Below are 18,767 nucleotides of genomic sequence, written 5' to 3'. Positions count from 1 at the left end.
CCCCAGTGCTACCTCACCTTCCTGCTCCCAGGGCATGAGACACCTCTCACCCATCCTTCTGCTGTGGGTTCCCCCACGAGCCCACTGACACTGCCCTGCCTGCCCTCCTGGCTCCCTCTCCTTACCCATCACAGAGCCCCTCTGTTCCCTGCCACTCCCGTGCCTGTGGGCACGCGTCACCCGGATGCCGCTGACCGGCTGCTTCTCTCCCACACAGTACGGAGTGGATGTGAAGAGCCGGGATGCTCGGGGCCTGACACCGCTGGCCTATGCCCGGCGAGCGGGCAGCCAGGAGTGCATCGACATCCTGCTGCAGCACGGCTGCCCCAGCGACAGCGCTGCCACGCTGACCCCCAGCCTGCCCCGCCGCAACGCCAACGCCAACAACAACGCCTGCGCCGTGGCACCGGCCGAGCTCAGCGCCAGCCTCGGCTCGGTGTAGCCCTACGTGGGCTCGCGGCATGGCTGCCCTGCAGCCCTGCCAGGGACCAGGCCACAGCAGTGGGTCTGAGAGAGCACAGCCGGGCCCCCACGGTGCTCGCCCCATCGGGACTCCTGTTCCAGCCACAGGAGGCTGGGAGCTGGCCAGGAGCCACCATCCTGCTCCTCTGCACCAGTTCAGTGGACTCTCCCCATGCAGCTGGTGGGACTGTGTGGTCCCAGTGCTGTCTGCTTGCCGAGGGCTCCTGCCCCGTCGCTGGGGCGGCTCCAGTGCATCACGTCCTCATGACCGGTACATGGAGGGGGAGCTGGTTTCTCCTGACCCCCACCAGACACATCTGTAGATAAAGCAGGGTCGGGGGGCAGTTCAGGTGTGTGGCCCCACCCTGCACAGTGGTACCAGGGAGGGTGATGTCTGCACTCACTCTCCCAGACAGGTCGGTTTGGGCACTTCCCTCCTGCCCTCCCTCTGTGTCAGCATCACCACACACCCAGCTGCAGTGGGGAGGTGGGGAGCAGCAGGAGGTGCATGTTTCTCTGCTGCACCCTCGTGCTTCTCTGCTTCTGGCTGGTGCAGGAGGGATGTACTCGCTGGTACCACTCCCCATGTGCTGATGTAAGGGCAGCATCTCCCCCACGCAGTCCCCGACTTCTGGTGACCTGGAGGGAAAAGAGGATGGTCACCCCGGGATCCCCAGCTGTGTCTGTCTGTAGAGTCACTGTCCTTCCAGATTCAACCCGGAAGCCATATACAATGTCTCCATCAGAGCCTCCTGCTGGCTCCCGCTGCTGCCCAGGCGGGGCTGGTCTCCGGCTGAGCGAGGGGAGAAGAGAGGAGAGGAACATCTCTCTTTGGATTGGGGCCAAGCCTGCAGCTGAGCGCTGGGACCCCAAGGCTTTGGATGCTGCTGTGGAATGTCTGTCACTTGTGTATAAAATGTACATTGGAAATATTTATATGGACACTCTGTATATACGGTTTCTTTGCCATGAGTTCCCCTCTGTGTGTTACCTGCAGCCAAGGAGATAAAGGCCAATAAAGCAACCCACCTCCTGCCAGGCCAGCGTCTCAGTGTGCTGCCTCTGGGGCCTCTGGTGCAGCCCTGGTCTGCAGTGGGGTCTGGTGACTCTCCAGCCCAGGCTGACCAGCATTCAGCTCCTTGTCCTCTCTCTGGCTTGGGTGCTGGTATCAGCAGTCCTGTGCCACACCAGGCCTCTGGGACATGGCTCCAGAGGGATGCACAGCTCTGGTGGGTTGGGACATGGGCACAGCAGAGGGTATGCCAGATGGGACATGCTGGGGCCGACTAGTCCCTGTGCACAGGACTGTGAGTGTGAAGCTGGGGTGGGGAAGGCAGAGGTGGGCAGGGAGTGACAGGCTGTGCCAGCAAGTGAAGAGCCTGGGTGCTCAGCTGTGGCTACCAGAAGGCTGGGGGTCACGTAGTTCCATGTCATGAGCAGCCACAAGCAGTGAAAGAAGCTGTGGGTCTGCACTGCCAGCCCTGAACCCATGTGTTTCTCCCACCAGGAGTCTCCAGTGCTGCCAGTTCCTCTGGCTGCACCCCAGGCCACACCACAAACAGCAGTTCAGGACTCCTGTGTCTCCTTGTGCTGTGCCATGGTTCAGGCTCTGCTGGGCCTTGGTCCCCAAGCCTGTGTGGTGGTGCTGCAAGGAAAGCAGGTGCCAGCACACACCTCCTGCCACAGGTACCCCTCTGCCGTCCCCACCAAACCCCTGCTGCCTCCTCCCCGAGCCACTCCCATCAGCCCCTCCACTCCTTGCCGTGTGGTAGCTCTGTGCGCCCATGTCATCACGCTCATCCCAGCCCTGGTCCTGGCCCCGTCCATCCCTTGCACCTGCATCACCCCTCATTCCCATCCCCTCGTAGTGCCCGTGGGTGCCCCCTCACCGGCCCTGGCCCCAGCCTGGCGCTGGGTTTGGTTAATTTCCTGGCGACTGCATTAGCGGGAATGGAAGCCGAGGGACGGCAGCTCCTCTGGGGCCCATTAATCATCCCCCTCAGACAAGCTGCCTTGATTACAAGTGGCAAGAAATTCATTAGGGCTGCGGCTCTGACAACTTTTATCTGCGCGGCTGGATCTGACTCATTAGGCAGCCAAATTAAAGCCATGATGGGCCCTGATGAAATTCACTGCTTGTTTATCTTGTGCGATCTGATACATCTGCCCATACATCATCTCCCGCGCGGGATCCCGCCCAGCCCAGCCCTGGCACCTCCCTTCCCATCCCAGCCCTGCCCAAATCCTGGACACAGCCTGGACCCAGCTCTGGAGCCAGCCCGGGCCAGGGGCTCCCAGCAGACCCCTCACCTGCCCCTGCACTCTGCCTGTGGCATTGGAGCTGGGGTCAGGGCTGGATGCAGTGGCTGTGCCACCTTGAAGCTTTGTGAGGACAGCTCTGGAATCAGAAAATCCTACAACAATCCTGAGTTGGAAAGAACCCACAAGGATCAGTGAAGTCCACTGCTTGGGGCCACATGGTCCTGAGCAGCCTTTCATAACCCACAAGGTGCCTATGGCAGGTGCAACCCCCTCAGGGTGTCCCCAGCCCTGGCCAGGTCCTGCTGGTGGTGGCACCACTGCCAGCACACAGCCCTGCAGGGACAGATTCTATGCCCTGCTGCTGCTGCTCACCCCTTGTAAACAGGTGCTAGGGATTCCAGGGCTGCCCCTCCACTGCCACCAGCTTCTCACAGGCTCTGACATGGTCCCGAGGAGCCAAAAGAAAAGACTGTACTTGGCAGTGGGGCCAGAGGCCACCAGCAATGGCACTTGGGTTCCATCCTGCCTTGCCCCAGCCCAAGGTTACCCCAGTGCTGGAGCATATCTGGGTGCCAAGGTGGCCAATGTGGCTTCTCATGGCCCTGGGCCAGGAAAGGCTGAGGGAGGAGCTCTGTGTTTAGAGACAGGAGCTGTGTCCATGTTTAGAGACAGGAGCTGTGTCCATGTCTAGAGGCATGAGCTGTGTCCATGTTTAGGGGCAGGGTTGTGCCCATGTTTAGAGACAGGAGCTGTGTCCGTGTTTAGAGACAGGAGCTGTGTCCGTGTTTAGGGGCAGGGTTGTGCCCATGTTTAGAGACAAGAGCTGTGTCCGTGTTTAGGGGCAGGATGTGTGTGTCTGTGTTTAGGGGCAGGACTCATGTCTATGTTCAGGATGGTGCCAGGGAGGGCCCAGGCAGACCCTTTGCTCTGCCCTACACCACAGGAGTGTGCCAGGGCAGCAGCACAGGGGGACTGCCCCTGTGTAACATGGACCCGAGCAGCAGGTGACATCACCATGAGGACCCTGCCACAGGCAGCTGGCAGCGCTCACACCGTTAAGCCAAGGCAGTGGCTGCAGCAGGGGGATTGTCAGTGCCACAGAACAGGAGCCAGGGATGCAGACTCATGCCATGAGCACATCCATAGTGTGCTGTCACTCTGGAAACCAGCTGTACCTCAGGTCTGTAGCAGTTCCCAGAGAGCCTGGAGACCCAGGACAAGCCCCATGGGACACAACTCACAAAGGAAGCCCCACAGGCCCTCTCACAGCCTCAGCTGAGGTGGCACAACTTCCTGGGTGTCTGTAGGTGGGCAGCAGTAGTGTGTGGGGCAGCACTGTCCAACCCTGAGGCAGCTGGGACTACACACTGGGCACATGTGGAAGTGCTTTCACAAGCAATGGCCAGAGCAGAGATCCTGCCATTGAGCTGCACCTTTGTATGTCCAGTCAGCCTTACCTCTGGGAGAGCGTGTGGCACAGGTGTGACACAGTGTCCCAGCTCCCTTGGCCTGTGCTCACCAAGGTACAGCACCAGCATGCTCCAATTCAGCATCTGCACCCAGTGCCCCTTCATGGGTATCTGCCCTGCTGGTGGGTGCAGACAGGCACAGAGCTGGACCTCACAGAGCCCTGTAGAGATCCATCCAGCCTGGCAGGTGAGAACACTGCACAAGCTGGCAGGCTGTGCTAGGTCCAGTATAGGTGGCAAGTGGGACACTTCAACCTGGGAAGGGTTTTACAGCCCTGGTGAGCTGGGAGTCATCAGCTCTCCAGCCTCATGAAGAACTTCACAGGATCCAGTGAGCAGCAGCACAGCAGTGTGGTGACAGTCTCTCTCCCCCTCTCTCTCCTCCCCATCCCCACTACCATTATGCCCTTGGTAAGTTCTTTTAGATCTTGATCATTTTTCTTTGGCACTGAAGGGGCACCTACCATGAATTTGGACTGTGCTGCTGAGGCCATCATGGCCAGACTCACTACTGCATCTCCTCTGCAGCTGCACCCAGAACTCTGTGAGCCACTGTGGACCCAGCTGCAAAGGAACTGGGCAGTGGTCGGAGGGAGCTCATGACCCTTCCCAGGTGCCAGTCAGCAGGAGATTGTTTCTCTCCTGCCCATGTGCAGCTTGTGGAGAGGTGCTCTGTGAGTCACCAGCAGGTTAGCCAAGCATCTGAGCTAGCCCTGGAGCTGCTGGCTGATGAACAGCACCAGCACCATGTTGTGGGCCATCACATCTTCATACAAGTCCCTTGCCAGGGAATACTGAGAACCAGCTTTGTTGCACTGAATGAGTAAACATCCTGTGGGATGCAATCCCTGCTTCTTTTTCAGTTCTTTAAGAACTACTGTCCTGACTAGGCAGGTCTGGTAGGGAGAGTTCCCTTGTAAATTCTGAAACTCCCATCCTGAGGGCAAAATAAGTCTTGTTAGTATCAATGTGTGTATAAACATATATACAGACAAATGCATGTTTGTGTATATACATATATTGATGTGTCTGCATCTGTATCCACCTTTTACTGTGTGCTTGTGTCTGTGTCTCTGCCTCTGCCTGTCTGTGTGTACGTACACATGCACATACATGTGCACCAGTGTGTGTGTTTAGGTACCCACATGACAGTTCCTCCCCCGACCAGTTCCTACCCCAGGACACAGGAAACAGCCAGAAGCTGGTAGATGTGAAGTTCCAAATAGATTAAAGGAAAAAATCATACTAGGATGGTGCTTGGACACTGGCACAGGGGCCCAAAGAGGAGGGATTACCCATTCTTGGAATACTGGAAGTCAGATGGACAGCATCAACTCAACACCCTGATCTAATGGGACTAACTTTGAGCAGGTGTTGGAGCAGAGCCTTCCTGAGGTCCCATCCAGTTGCACGGCTCAGTCACCCAACCTCTGTCTTTACTGCCCAGTTGTTTGTTGTGTCCCTCTTCCTCCCACCCACCCCAGTTTGACACAACACCCAGAGCTCCAGCTTGTGGGGGCCCCTGCAGGTGTCCCTTGTGGGGAGGGGCTGCAGCTGCTTGGTGCAGTCAGTGCACCGTGATCAGTGGGGTGTGCAGTGCCAAGTGCTGCTCTTCCCGGGCCCTGCACTGAAATCAGTGCTGTGCTCTGTGCTCACGGTGCGGGGTGAGCAGTGCTGTGCACCACACTCTGTGGTTTGCTCTCCGCTGTGCAGGAGGCACTGGAGCTATCACAATGCTCAAGGTTCATGGGGAGCTCTGCTGTGCTCTGCTCAGTGCCAGGAGCACTCTGCTGCTCTGCAGCTCTCTCCAGCAGTGCTGGTGACAGCATGAGTCTGTCACCTACAGCAGCACCAGACCGAGCAGCACCTCTGCAGTGCTAGTGGGGAGTTTAACACGGCTGTTTGTAGGGTTGAAGTGTTTAAGGGCTCTGCGACTGGTCTACTGCAACAACAAAAAAACCCCCAAACCCCAAGTAACTTCCATGCAGCTGAATGCTCCAAGTCTTGGATCCACCTCAGTGGCAGCTGATGGATGAGTGTGCAGAGGAAGAGTTGCTCCATGACTTCAGGTGGGCAATGGCCTGCACGGTATGGGGAGGGTGGGTTAAGGACACAATAAACTGTTGCTGCTTGCTATGTCCTACTGGGGCAGGGCATATCAAACCAGTGTCATTCAGAAATGCCCAGTGAGAGTAAGAAGTTCTTGGACCCTAAAATAAAACTTAACTCCCTTCAATGGCACTGCCCTGCCACTGGAGCTGTGGATACTTTCCGGAGTGTTGTGGTCAGCATGCACTGCTATGCTGTGCTCGGCTGCTGTGGCACAGACCCCTCGTGTGGACACATTTGTAGTGGCAGAGTCCTGTTTGTAGCTGCAGAATGGCTTTACCCTGCCCTCCCATCCCACCTGGCCAGAGGTGTGTGCACCAGTTCCTGTGCAGGAACTGCTGGAGTCACTGCAAAAGGCTCTGTCCCCTTTGCAGCTGTGTAGCACAGGTAAATTCAGTCTCTGTCTCAGACCAACCCCCACCCAGGGAGGGAGAAGGGGGGAGCAGCTGAGATGAGGTTCTCAGGTGCAGGCAGCTCTACCCCAGCATGTTGAAAAGGGACCTGACAGTTTTCCTGATGACAGGGCAGTGGGGGCTGCAGAGGACATTTACCTCCCCTGATCCAGAGCAAATGCCAACAGGTGTTGGAACCTGAGCAGGCCAAGCCCATGCTGGGGATGCTGTGAGCAACACCCAGCCAGGCGGTTCCAGGTTGGTAGTGGAGGGACAGAGGTAGAAAGTGTCCTGCAGTGGAAGCCAGCTGTGCTCAGAACTGTCTCAGGACCTGCAGAAAACATTTCTGTGGAAAGAGGCACCCACCAAGGACATCCAGAAGTACGGCTTTGTCCGCACCGTTGCTCTGCTCTGAGCTGTCCCCACACAGGCCAGCTGGAGCCAGTGGCCAGCAGGCAGTGACAGCCACCCGTAGTGCTCTGAGGTGCCTGGGTGCTGCAGGAGGACTCAGCTGTGCAGGCTGAGCACGGGCCCCACACTCCCGTGAACAGAATGTACCTGTCAAAATCAGAAGGAACACTTTCCCCTCAGGCAGCACAGAGATGGCCCAGCCCTTACTGTGGGATCAGGGAGGGCACCCAAGAAGATGAAATTGGCTCTAGCTGTCAGGGATGTTTCCTGCTCTCCCAAGCTGTCTCTCAGGGAAGGTGACAATGGCTAGCTAGACCCTGTTTGACCCAAACTCCCCACCAAACCCCAGAGCAACTGGCACCATTGGAGAGAGCCTTTTCCCTATCCAGGAACCTTGGATGGGATTGCCATGGGTGTTGCTACCACGACATAGGTGCAGGAGCTCCCTTGTCCTATGGACTCACTGATGTTTGACAAACCAGGGCAGAGGCTGTCATGGCTGGACACCCGGAGAGCAGTGGCACCACCCAGCCCTGGCACTGCTGACTCGGTGGGGAGCTGTGCCCGTGTACAACTGCATCTTCATAGGGTTCTGGGGTCAGGGTCAGTGTCTGAGGTGGCTGGTGGCAGGACCAACATCTCATGTGATAGCTCTCAAGAGCAGAGAATTACACGCTGGCTGGCCTGGATGTGTGAGCCTCTGTCGTTGTTGCTCCTGTCCCAGGATCTGAGCACCAGGGAACCGCCTGTCCCGGTGCAGGACAGGAGCCGCAGCCGCATTGGGAATCTGGGGCAGCGCACACGTCCTCCCAGCCCGCGGTGAGATGCGAAGGCCGTCGCGGCCCCAGCCCGGCGGGAGGGCGGACCTGGAGATGCTCCCGGGCGCTTCCCGGCCCTTCCCCGCCTCTTCCCCCTCCCGTGTCTCGGCACTAACACCGCACCGGGTGCGATGGCGCCCGCAGTGCCACCGCTGCTCCCCCCAGAGCCGTCGGATCCGCGGGCCCCGGTACCGGCACTGGCCAAGCCCTGAAGCCTCCCTCCCTCCCTCCCTCCCTCCCTCCCTCTCGGGCCTCCGCGGCCGCTCCTCGGGGTCGGCCCGCTGCCCGTGCCCTTCCCATGCTTTTGTCTCTGCCCCTGCCCCTGTCCCTGTTCCCATCCCTCTTCCTTCTCTGTCTCCCTTCTCTGCCTCCTGGGGCGGGCACCGGGAGCCCCGTGACCCTGCAGCGAGGAAGAACGTGGCCTTGCTCCATAGAAAATAATTTATTGAAATCACAGCTATACATGGGCGGGTGCCCGCGGTAGCGCGGCCCCGGCCCGGCCCGGCCCGGCTCGGCCCGGCTCAGCCCGGCGCGGCGCGCGGGACCCGGGCGGCCGCACTCCCCGTGCCACGGACAGAGGGACACGCTGCTGTATGTACAGAGTTTACACGGAATAAATAAGGAACATGTACAGAGGAGGGGGAGCGGGCGCCGCGGCCTCTCCGCCGCCCGCCCCACGGTCCGGGAGCCGCGCCGTGCTCAGGGCCGGGCGCCCTGCTCGATCTGCTGGTGCTGGCTGCGCACGGCGAAGCGGTTCACGTGCACCGGGATGGGCACCACGATCTTGGGGTTGCGGACGGGCTCTCCCGAGCGGTTGCTGACATTGCCGGCCTTGATGCGTTTCCACTTGGCGCGGCGGTTCTGAAACCAGATCTTCACCTGCACCTCGCTCAGCTTCAGGGCGTGTGCGATCTGCGAGCGCTCCGTCAGGCTCAGGTACTTCTTGCAGTGGAACTCCTTCTCCAGCTCCAGCAGCTGCTCGCTGGTGAAGGCCGTCCGGCGTCGGCGGCTCTTCCCGGTCCCGGAGCCCGGCGGGGGCTGCTCGGCGGCGGGGCCGCTCTTGCCCTTGCCCTTGGTGCCCAGCGCGGTGCCGGCGGCCGCCCCGTCCAGGAATGTCTCCTCCTCGCTCTCGCCCGCCGAGCTCTCCTCCTCCCGCTCGCTGCACGGCGTTGCAGCCGACTTCACCTCCAGCTTCTCCTCGTCCGAGCTGTACGCCTTCCCGTCTGCGGGGCACACAGCGTCAGCGCCCGCCGGCGCAGCCCCTGCCCTCCCCGCCCCGTCCTTCCGCGCCCCGGGCCTCGCAGCCGCGGGGGAAGCCTCCTCCGCCCGCTCCCTCGGTGGGTGGCTGCAGCTTCTTCCGCAGTCCCGGACCCTGCCACCACCACGTCCCGCAGCCTCGGGGTGGGCAAAGTAGCGGTGCCGGTCTCCGCAGCAGCCCCGCACCGGGCCCTGCCGCGGCCAGCGCCAGCCGTTCCCGTCCGGGACCCCAGTGCCCTGCTGCCCGCAGCCTGCCGGACTCCGAGAGGCAGCACCCACCAACCCGGCGGGCACCCTGAACTCTGACCTCCCCAGCAGCTGCCCCATCCCACAGTTCAGCTGTAGCAGCATCACAGGCTTGGTCCAGCAGAGCACATCACAACCCTTCCAGGGTTTGTCCGGACCTCCACATCGGAAAGAACATCCGTAACTTGCCCTTCAGGTCAGCACTTCTGTCCCTTCCTACTGCATCAGACCATCGATGCTGTTCAGAAAGAAACCAGCCAAGAAGAGCTGAAGGACTGTCCTGGAAACAGCATCCAGAGCCAACAAAACTCTTTGCAGGGCTCTACAGGACATGGAGTGTCCAACTGCTGGCTCTCCCTTTCTAATCCCAGGACCCACCACTGGCTCCCCGTGCAGCCAGGGAATAAGGTGCTGAGACACCTGATGCTCCAGGCTCAGCTGCCTCTGGCAACATGCAGAGGGGCAGGACAGAGCCTGCAACATCACACAACAGACAGCACCTCATCCCAGGCCACTGGACAGGATGCAGTGCTTGGATTACCCCAGACACCTCTGCTATGCTGCCTGTGAGGATATTGATATGGTAGAAGGGTATGAATCTCCTCCTTGCAAGCTTCTTGTGTCCCAAACTGCCAACTGAATGATTAAACAGCCGTGGAGCAAGGGAGGACATGGGGGGAAGACATGGGGAGGAAAGACGCCTGAAAGGCAGTCACTTCCATGGTAGAAGGGCTCAAAGTGAGAAGAGATACCTGGTCACAGACAGGGATCATGAAGGGAGGACCCAGAGCTATGCACAAGCAGGAGAAGAAGCTTTTCTGTCATGTTGAGACTAGAGGGGACCTGAACATTCTTCAAGTGTGACCCAAAAGCACAAATCACTGCTGGAAGGAGATGGTCCTGAAGCACTCCCACTCAATATAATCCAACACAGAGAAGAAGCAGCAGCTCTTCAAAGTTCTAAGCAGTGTCCAGCTACTGGCACATGTGACCTGGGCCACTGGATCACTGGCCACCTCAGCTCACTTGTGGGAATCCCAGAACAGCCCTCAGAAGCCTGACAGTGCGGAGTTCAAATACACAAAGAGCTACTGCAAGAGCCTATTTACGCCCTGAAGACAATTTCTGGGATTCTGGTGACTGTGGAACCCCCACATTCCTGGTCCTGGTCCTTGCTACAGTCCTGTAGCAAGTCTGTGGCTTCCTGAGAGCAGGTAGCTGGCTTTGGAGTTCTGGATTAATTTCTCTGCTCCTCTTGCTTTGCACAGTGGAAAAGAACACCTACAACAGTGTCCTACTGCAGAAGAACAGACAGTGATTTCATTCATCATGAGGGTCAGGGATGGGGAAGAAGAGACCCCCTGTGTGCATAGTGGGTAAAGACCAGAGAATTTGTGCTGGTGGGGCTGAGGATCAGCAGTGGGTGGTGAGGAGCATTTTGGCTCTGAGCACTTTCCTGAAGAAAAGAAGAGCTTTCTCTTCTATGTACTATCTCTGTGCCTTGGAGCTCAGGGCCTGACGAGATAAGAGCTCTTATGAGGAAATCAGTGTCTTCCCCAAAAGCTCTTGTAGGCACTGTGATGACACCCCAACAGCCACACCAGCCAGCAGTGCTGATGAGGCTGTTTGCTCCTGTCAGTCCAGGCTGTGCCCCAGCAGCCTGGAAGAAGGCTCAGCTACCTCTGCAACATGATGATTTATAAAGCAGGTGCTATGTTTGGATACTCTCTTCTTAACTAGACCCCAAATTTTAAATGGTCTCTCACAATTGTGTCTTATAAAAGGGCTGGATTTGCAGTAAGAAACTTGAAACTATTTGATGGCAGAGTCTAAACCAGATGTTTTCACAAAGCAAATTGGTATATTGGCTTGTTACTCACCTACTATGTCCCCAGTGACAAAGGAATGGAGGCAGCAGATACCACATATAGTGTAGTGGATGTTCACTGAGATTTTCAAGGCCTTTGAACAGGAAATGAAGCTGTCATGAAGCAAAACATTGTGACTAAAAAATCAACGAGAAGCAGTAGATGAAGAATAGGGCTGACCCTCTGGTTTGCTCTTCACAAAGTCCCAGCTGTACATTGATCCTAGGAAAGAGACTGAAGAGGGTCCAAAGGAGGTCACAAAAATGCTCTGAGGGCTGGAGCCCATTTGACTGATCTGCTGTGAGGACAGGCTGAGAGAGTTGGGGTTGTTCTGTCTGGAGAAGAGCAGGATCCAGGAGACCTTATTATAGGCTTTTGGTACTTAAAGAGGACTTATAAGAAAGACAGAGAAAGGCTTTTAACAGGCCCTGTTGCAACAGGACATGGGGTGATAGTTTTTAGCTAAAAGAGGGTCAGTTCAGTTTAGATATATGGAATAAATATTTCACAATGAGTGTGGTGAAACAGTGGCCCTGGTTGCCCAGACAAATGGTGAACACCACATCCCCAGCAACATTCAAGGCCAAGTCAGATGAGGCTCTGAGCAACCTGATCTAGTTGAAGATGTCCCTACCCAGGGCAGAGAAGTTGGACTAAATGGCCTTTAAAAGTCCCTGCCAATCCAAATTATTCTGTGCTGCTGTGATTATGGATGTGGAAAGCATGGTGTGTGTCACAGGTGACAACGTTATTCAAGCAGAATCAGAGAAACCTGGATCAGGAATGGGTGTTGTGACAGCCTGAAGAGCCCTGTGTTGGTAAGCACACAAGGAAACAAAAGAAAATTCACCCAGGCCCCAACTGAATGTGCAGTCACTACATCAACCCAAGAGAGGGTCTCAGACCACTGCCTGGATCTCAGAGGAGACCTGCACAGCTCAGGAACAAACCTGCTCTCAGGAGAGCTGTGGAGAGCTGGGTGTCGAGTACCCTTATCCCAGGGGTCACACTCTTTGTTGCAGCTGTAGTAACAAACCAGACTCCAAGCTTTCCTACTTCTCACCACCAGTTTCCCTACACTTCTCTCCCCACTCAAGAAGGGTGGCAACAGCTGGAAGCAAGTTTGGAACCCAGTGGGTGCAGGGAGAGGCCTAAATAGTGCATTGACACATTTGACTTATCCAGCAAGCAAGTGATCTTGTGTCCATAGACACCTGCACGATGGAGAAACTAGCAGAGCCCAGGGACAGAAACAGTCACTTCAGGGTATAAGTCATTTCATGTCAGTGAAACAGAAAAAAGAAGGCCTTTATTCTTCACATGGTTCTACAGATAACAGGTCTGTGGAACACCTTGCCCTGGGATGTGGCTGATGCCAGGGTTATCCCTCCTTTCTGGTGGACTCCAGGGAGATTAAAAAAGGTCAGAGAAGACAAATTGGCCAAAGTTTACTAAATATACAGAAACAACACCTGGCTCAAGAAGCTCCTGATGTGCAGATGGTTGGATGTGAGGCAAGTGTCATTTTTGAATTGAGCTTTGCACAGATTGTGCTTTCTTGCTCTTCCCTGGACAATTACTTTTGACCAGGGCCACAGACAAGATGCTAGCACAAATTGCATTATTGACAGTTTTTGATGACTCCTTTTGACACAAATCATCTTTCTCTTCCTTAATACTGGAAAAAACCCACAGCAATCCTCCTGGGTTTCATCGGAGATAGGTGGCAAATCAAAAACCACTCTCCATCTCTTGTACAGTCAGGAGAAATATTAGGTAAAGGAGAAGGTGGACACATTTGGCCTGACAAATCCTCTCAGACCTGAGCAGCCCACAGAGTTGGGTCAACATGGCCACATTCCTCTGCAGAAGGACAAACATCCTTCATGGCTCGGGAGCAAGCACAGTGCGCAGAGGCAGCAGGGAAGGAACAGTGACAAGACACCTTCCCTTCCATCATATCAGCCAGTTGCAAAAGTAGAAGTCTTAGAGGTAGGATTTCTCGGATTCAGAAGTGTCCACTGTCTGGGACAGTTCATCTGAGTCTTTCAGGGGATGGATCGTGTTGGGCTCAGCTATGGAGAAGCCACGGAAGGAGATCAAGCACAGCGTTTGATCATCTGCAGTTTTTCTGCTCACAGACTGGGAAGATGAGGTCATATGCACAGGTGGTTTTGGCCAGGGTAGTGCTGCCCTCGAGGAGACTTTTACAACAAAAATGAGATCGTGTTGGGGTTTTGGCTCAGCACAGAGGCCAGGGAGCACCAATGCCCCAACAACCCACAAAGGCAATGGGGAGGCAGAATGTCCCCAGTGTCCTGCTGAGGGGTGAGGTTCAAGGGGTACCTGAGCAAGCAAAATGCTCTTCTGAGAGAGGAACCAGGCAGGTCAAGGGAGATACCTGGGTTTGTCCAGGAGAGACTAAAAGGAGGATGGTGAACACACAGCCAAGCACTGCAAGAAGCAGCAGAGACTTCTCAGCATGCAACCATGCCAGGAAGCCTCTGAGAAAAAGGTGGTTCTCAAGACTGGCCAGGGCAGACAGCTCAGGACAGGCCATGCCAGAGAAGCAGCAGCTGGCTGGTCTGGGTGTTCCGCAGACACCCCTTATGCCCCGCGCTGCAGCAGCAGAGGGGGAAGAGGTGAGCGCTGGATCCAGCTAAGAAACACGGAGCAACAAGTCCCCGAGGCTGATGCCGGCGCACTCGGGGAGTGGCTGCAGCGCACAAAGGGAAGGAGCTGCCCCCGCCTGCATCGAGGGGTCCCGGGACCGGAGCTGCCGCCTGCCCGCGACGTCGGGCTGGGGCGGTGCCGACGTGGCGGGCGCGGCGGGCACAGCAGCGGGCACGGCGGCCGGGACGGAAGGGAGTGGGGCTGCGGGTGGTAGCCTCGGTGAGGGGTCTGCCCCGTCGCCGTCTCCGCGGGGCGGGCTCGGCTGGGGGACGTGGAGCACCGGTAGCCGCAGCACGGCGACGCCGGGAGGCACCCGCCCCTGACGCGGCACCGTGCTGGGGGCCAGGGGCAGCCCCGCGCCGGACAGAGCGGGACCGTGTCCCGCACGGGGACCAGGATCGGAACGGGTGGGGAGGGCTGCGGCTGCCCAGCGCGCCGGGCCGTGCGGCGTCCCGTCGCCTTGAGCCTCGCTCGGCCCGGGCCGGGTGCCAGGACCTCGGAGAGCTCCGCGTCGCTCTGGTCCTGCCGGGCGGCCCATGGCCCGCCATGGAGGCTCCCCTGACGGTCCGCTCTCCCGCCCCTTCTGCCCCACGGCCCGGCCGAGGCGAGCGGAGTTTGTCTCCCAACCGCAAAAGCTGCGGGAGCTGCGAAGGCGGCCCGGGACGGCGGGAAACCGTCCCGGTCTCTCGGCTCAGCCCGACAGGATGGACAGGGAGCGCAGCCGCGGGCAGATCCAGCCGCCGTGGGCAGATCCAGCCGCCGCGGCCCGTGGCGACCCCGCCGTCCTGCCCGCCGTGCCCCGGCCCCCAGCACCCGTGGCTCCGCGACTTCTGTCCTGGCGAGCTCGGGACCCGCGGGGCAGTCCGTCCCCAGGAGCCACCGGCGAAAGCCCGGGCAGGGACCCCTCGGGGCTGCGGGCGAGGTGGGCCGGCTGCTTTCCACCGGACGGGGCGGGCCCGCGCTTCTCTTACCTGCCAGGCCGGGGAAGGGGTCCGGGAAGTGCAGCGGCGGCTCGGGCGGCCCCTTGTCGCGGCCCGGGGGCAGCTCCTCCGCCTCCAGGCCCTCGGCGCCCCGCCGGCAGCCGGCGTCGGGGGTGGCGCGCGGCGGGGGCAGCTCCTGCGGCGGGTAGAAGCCGTCGGGGGGCTCGGAGAAGCTGGGCAGGGCGGTGGTGAGCGCCACCATGGAGGGCACGGCCTGGCCCAGGCTGGCGCAGAAGGTGTTGGTGAGGCGGCCGGCGAAGGAGGCCAGCGGGGCCAGCGGCGGCAGCCCCGACTGCAGCGGAGCGTGGGACAGCGCCTGCGGCAGCACCAGCGGCCGGTACGGCATGAACATGGGATACCCGGTGTAGAGCAGGTGCCCGGAGCGCGGCGGCGGCGTCCCGATGAGTGAGTCGATGGAGAAGGCGGTCCCCTGGCCGCCGGGTCTCTGCATGGCGAGCGGGCGCCGCCGGCTCAGCCGGCACCAACTTTCCGGCGAGCTCGGGCCGCCGCCAACTCGCCGCGATCCCGCCGCCGGGACCCGTCGCCGTCGCCGCCGCCGCGGCCTCGGCCCGCGCCCGCCGCCTCCCGTGGGCTCTGGCGCCCGGCGAGAGCTGCCGCCCGGCCGCCCGCTCGCTGTGCCGGCGCGGCGGAGTGAAGCGCGCTCGGAGCCGCCCGCCCGCCCCGCCGCGGGGGGGCCGGGCCGGGCCGGCGAGGGGAGGGGGGCGGAGGGGAGGGGAGGCGGGAGGGGGTGTCGCCCTCTGCTCTCATCCATCTTCCGCACATCACGGTCGAGTTCCTCCTTCAGCGCCCGCTCCGCCGGGGCAAAGCGCCCCGCTCCCCCGGAGCGGCCGGCCCCTGGGAAGGCACCTCCCCCTCCCGCCTCATCAGCTGTTATTAATGGTGATTGATGATTAGCAATTACGGGGCCAACACAGGGGTGCTTTTGTGGGGACGGGACGGGTCGGGTCTGCGCCGCTCAGCACTGCCTTCCTCGGGCCCGGGAACAACGGACGGGGCGAGCCGGCCCCGCCCCGCTCCCGCAACGGGCCCGAGCAGGGCCGGCGCTCCGGCGGCCGAGCCTGCGGGAAGCGGCCCAGGGACGCGGCGACGGGCGGGGTCCAGTGTCCCGACGGGCCAGCCCTGGCCAGGCAGCGGCCCCGCCGCACTAGGGCTGTGCCGTGCGGTGCCGTGCTATGCCCGCAAAGCGTCCGCCGGGACTGCCTCTTTTCCGGCCCCAGAGCTTCGGTGGGCTCGGAGCGGTATCTCCGTGATGCCGGCGGGCTCGGGGAGACCGCGGGGCCACCCACAGTCGCATTCGGGGCACGGCGGGAGCGGAAACACTAGAGAAGCTCCCCCGTCCCCCCTTGCTGCTCCTCAGAGGCGCCCGCGCCGCGCCCCGCTCGGGGGTCCCGGCGCTCTGTCCCGCCGGCAGGAGCGAGCAGGCGGCGCGGAGCCGGGGGCGCAGCACAGAGTCCAGCGCTCCTTCGGCCCCGCTGCGCAGCACAGAACCCAGGGCTCGCTCCTCCTGCACACGCGTGTCACACACGTCCCCCGGGTGGCGGTCGGTGGCCCTGGTGCGCATCGCTCCGTCTGCAGAGCAAGCGAGACCCCTGTGAGCCGAAAACTCGAGCTGCGGCGACAGCTCCGCGGCTCCGCTGCGCTCTTGAGTGTTCGGGGAGCATCGCCTGCCCCTTGTGGGGAGTCTCCACGCTGAAACAGAGGACTTCTTCCCCAGCTCAGCATTTGGCATGCGCTCCTGTTTACAGGGAGCTGCTCACCTGGCCTGAAATATGCTGAGCATCAGGCAAACTAAAGCCCTGTTTTAGAAGAGCATCGGGATTGCCACATAACGCGCTTGGAAGCTGAGAAATGCCAGCACTAAAGTCGTGTCTATGTTCACTCTGACTGTATTTTCAGTGGCATAGTGACACATCAGACCTCCAGCTCTCACCTAGGGGTATTCCTCTTCCCAGGCCCCCTTTTGTTTTCCTGCCTGCGCTCTTCCTTTAACCAGGGATGCAGCACCTCTGGCTGCTTAGCTACCCAGGCTCTTTGGTGGCATTGATATCTGTGTGAACACATGGATTTCTGAACCATCACCTTCTGCTCTGTCTCTGAGGAGGTCTGGAACACCACGTTGCTGCAACCTTGAAGTGTGTGTTTTGTATGGCACATGACAGCCCAGCTGTAGACCTGGACACTTGGATCCTGTGTGTAGCATGTGAGGCAAAGTGGGTCTGTCTACCAGGCACTCAGCCTTCCTCCACTAGGGAAAGAATAGCCATGTGTTAGTGGATCTCAAGACTACACCTAAAGGGGCCCAAATCCAGGCTGTGTAAGCAGCTTCCTGACTCCTGAGCAATTACAATTTGATCACTTGTTCAAAGAACCTTTTCTATGTAACCTTCAACCCACACCTCACACTCTCAGATAGGTTAGCAAGGTATTTGAAAGCAACAGGAAACTGCTTTATTCCATGACCTTGTTGGAAAACTGAATGAGCTGGGGGTGGACTGTGTCTTCCATGAGGGAGGATGGTGGCCTGCACCACAGTAACAGGTCCTGCCTGAAGCCAATAGCACAAGCTCCATACTGACCTCTACAGATCCCTACTTATGTATCCAAGATTAAGCTTCTGCTTACCTGATCATGCAGTTGCATTATCTACAGACCCCATCTCCCTTCAAACATTGAATCTCTGTTCCATGCTTGGAGCAGCAAGGAAAGCTGCTTTCACAGAGGGATGGAAGACGGGCAGCAAGGGCTGCAGCAAGACAGAGGCTTCACTGACCAGGATGCAGTCCCACAGGACCTGAGGAAGGTGAGCAGAGCAGACCTGCTGATGGACAGCTGCATCAGCTGAGCTGGCCCTGATCGCAGAGGGCTGAACCACCACGAGGTGGGAATGTACTCACAGCCCAACAACTTACTCCACTCTGGTTTACTTTGTCTCCTGAGACTTTGTAATAAAGAAAGGTAGAAACTCATGTGCCAAATTGTAAAGCAAAGATTTAGAGAAGGACTGGTTGAAGTACTGCAGGGGAAAAAAATGTTGCAAGAAAAAATAAAGCAAAGATTGTGCTGCTGTACTCCAATGTGTACATGGAATGGGACAGAGTTCCCACACACACCTTTCTTACAGGGTGATCCAACTCAGAGTCAAGGGTCCAGGCTGCACATGATAACTCCATTGCTCCTTGGATCTTCATGGGCTTTCCCAGTTTCTGTAGCCTCTGTCTAATCTTCCACAGCTTCTTGCTATCTCTGAACTGCAGTTTCCATGGCTTCCACTTCAGGCTCAGTCCTCCACTGCTCAGTTTGCTCCCTGGACATCTCTCCCTCTCCACACACCTTCTCTGCAGGAAACCTGAAGATTCTGGTTTGTCAGGCTCCATCCCTCCCTTGCAAGGAGCCGGTGAGTTCCCTTAATGTGCCTGAAATATACACTGTCCAACGTGCCAGGTACAGCAGAAATATTAATTGTGTGTCCAACTTGTAAAGCCCCTGGTCTCATTGCACTCTCAGCTGTTGACAGAGATCTCTCAGGACTTCACTGGGTACATTATCTGACACTGAGCTAAGAAAGAGTCTGAGGAGCACATGTGCTCTCTCCTTCTGTTTTGTGGTCACTAGGTCATGGTTCCTGTTTTTCAGCCTCAGTGCGTGGTTCTGAGTCTCACCAGGCTGGACCCCAAATTCAAGTCCAGCCTCTGCAAGCAGCACCTTCAGCAATCGCAGACCAGTCTGACCCATCTTCTCTTCCATCATGCTACCATGTGAGCTGCTCCTCTGTCCTCAGTCTGCCTTTGCTTCCCACCCC

General features: G+C 58.6%; 2 protein-coding genes across 3 annotated transcripts in view; one reads left to right on the top strand and one right to left on the bottom strand.

Moving 5' to 3' along the window:
* The window catches only part of AGAP3 (ArfGAP with GTPase domain, ankyrin repeat and PH domain 3), a 109,581-nt gene extending 108,078 nt beyond the window's left edge, over positions 1-1,503 (top strand). For both annotated transcript variants that reach the window (XM_071559584.1, XM_071559582.1), the window contains exon 18: positions 218-1,503. In XM_071559584.1, coding sequence (XP_071415685.1) covers positions 218-442 — 225 coding nt within the window. In that variant the 3' untranslated portion in view covers positions 443-1,503. The remainder of the gene's footprint in view (positions 1-217) is intronic.
* Positions 1,504-8,622: 7,119 nt separating this feature from the next.
* Positions 8,623-15,719, bottom strand: GBX1 (gastrulation brain homeobox 1). Its single transcript, XM_071560199.1, is given in 4 exon segments — positions 8,623-9,146; positions 14,939-15,604; positions 15,607-15,674; positions 15,676-15,719. Coding segments are annotated over 4 exon segments (1,302 nt in total).
* Between the last annotated feature and the right edge of the window lie 3,048 nt (positions 15,720-18,767).

The sequence above is a fragment of the Pithys albifrons genome, chromosome 7 (genome assembly GCF_047495875.1).
Source record: "Pithys albifrons albifrons isolate INPA30051 chromosome 7, PitAlb_v1, whole genome shotgun sequence".
NCBI classification, from domain to species: Eukaryota; Metazoa; Chordata; class Aves; order Passeriformes; family Thamnophilidae; genus Pithys; species Pithys albifrons.
The sequence above is the reverse complement of the archived record's forward strand: the minus strand, read 5'-3'. Positions and strand labels throughout refer to the sequence as shown.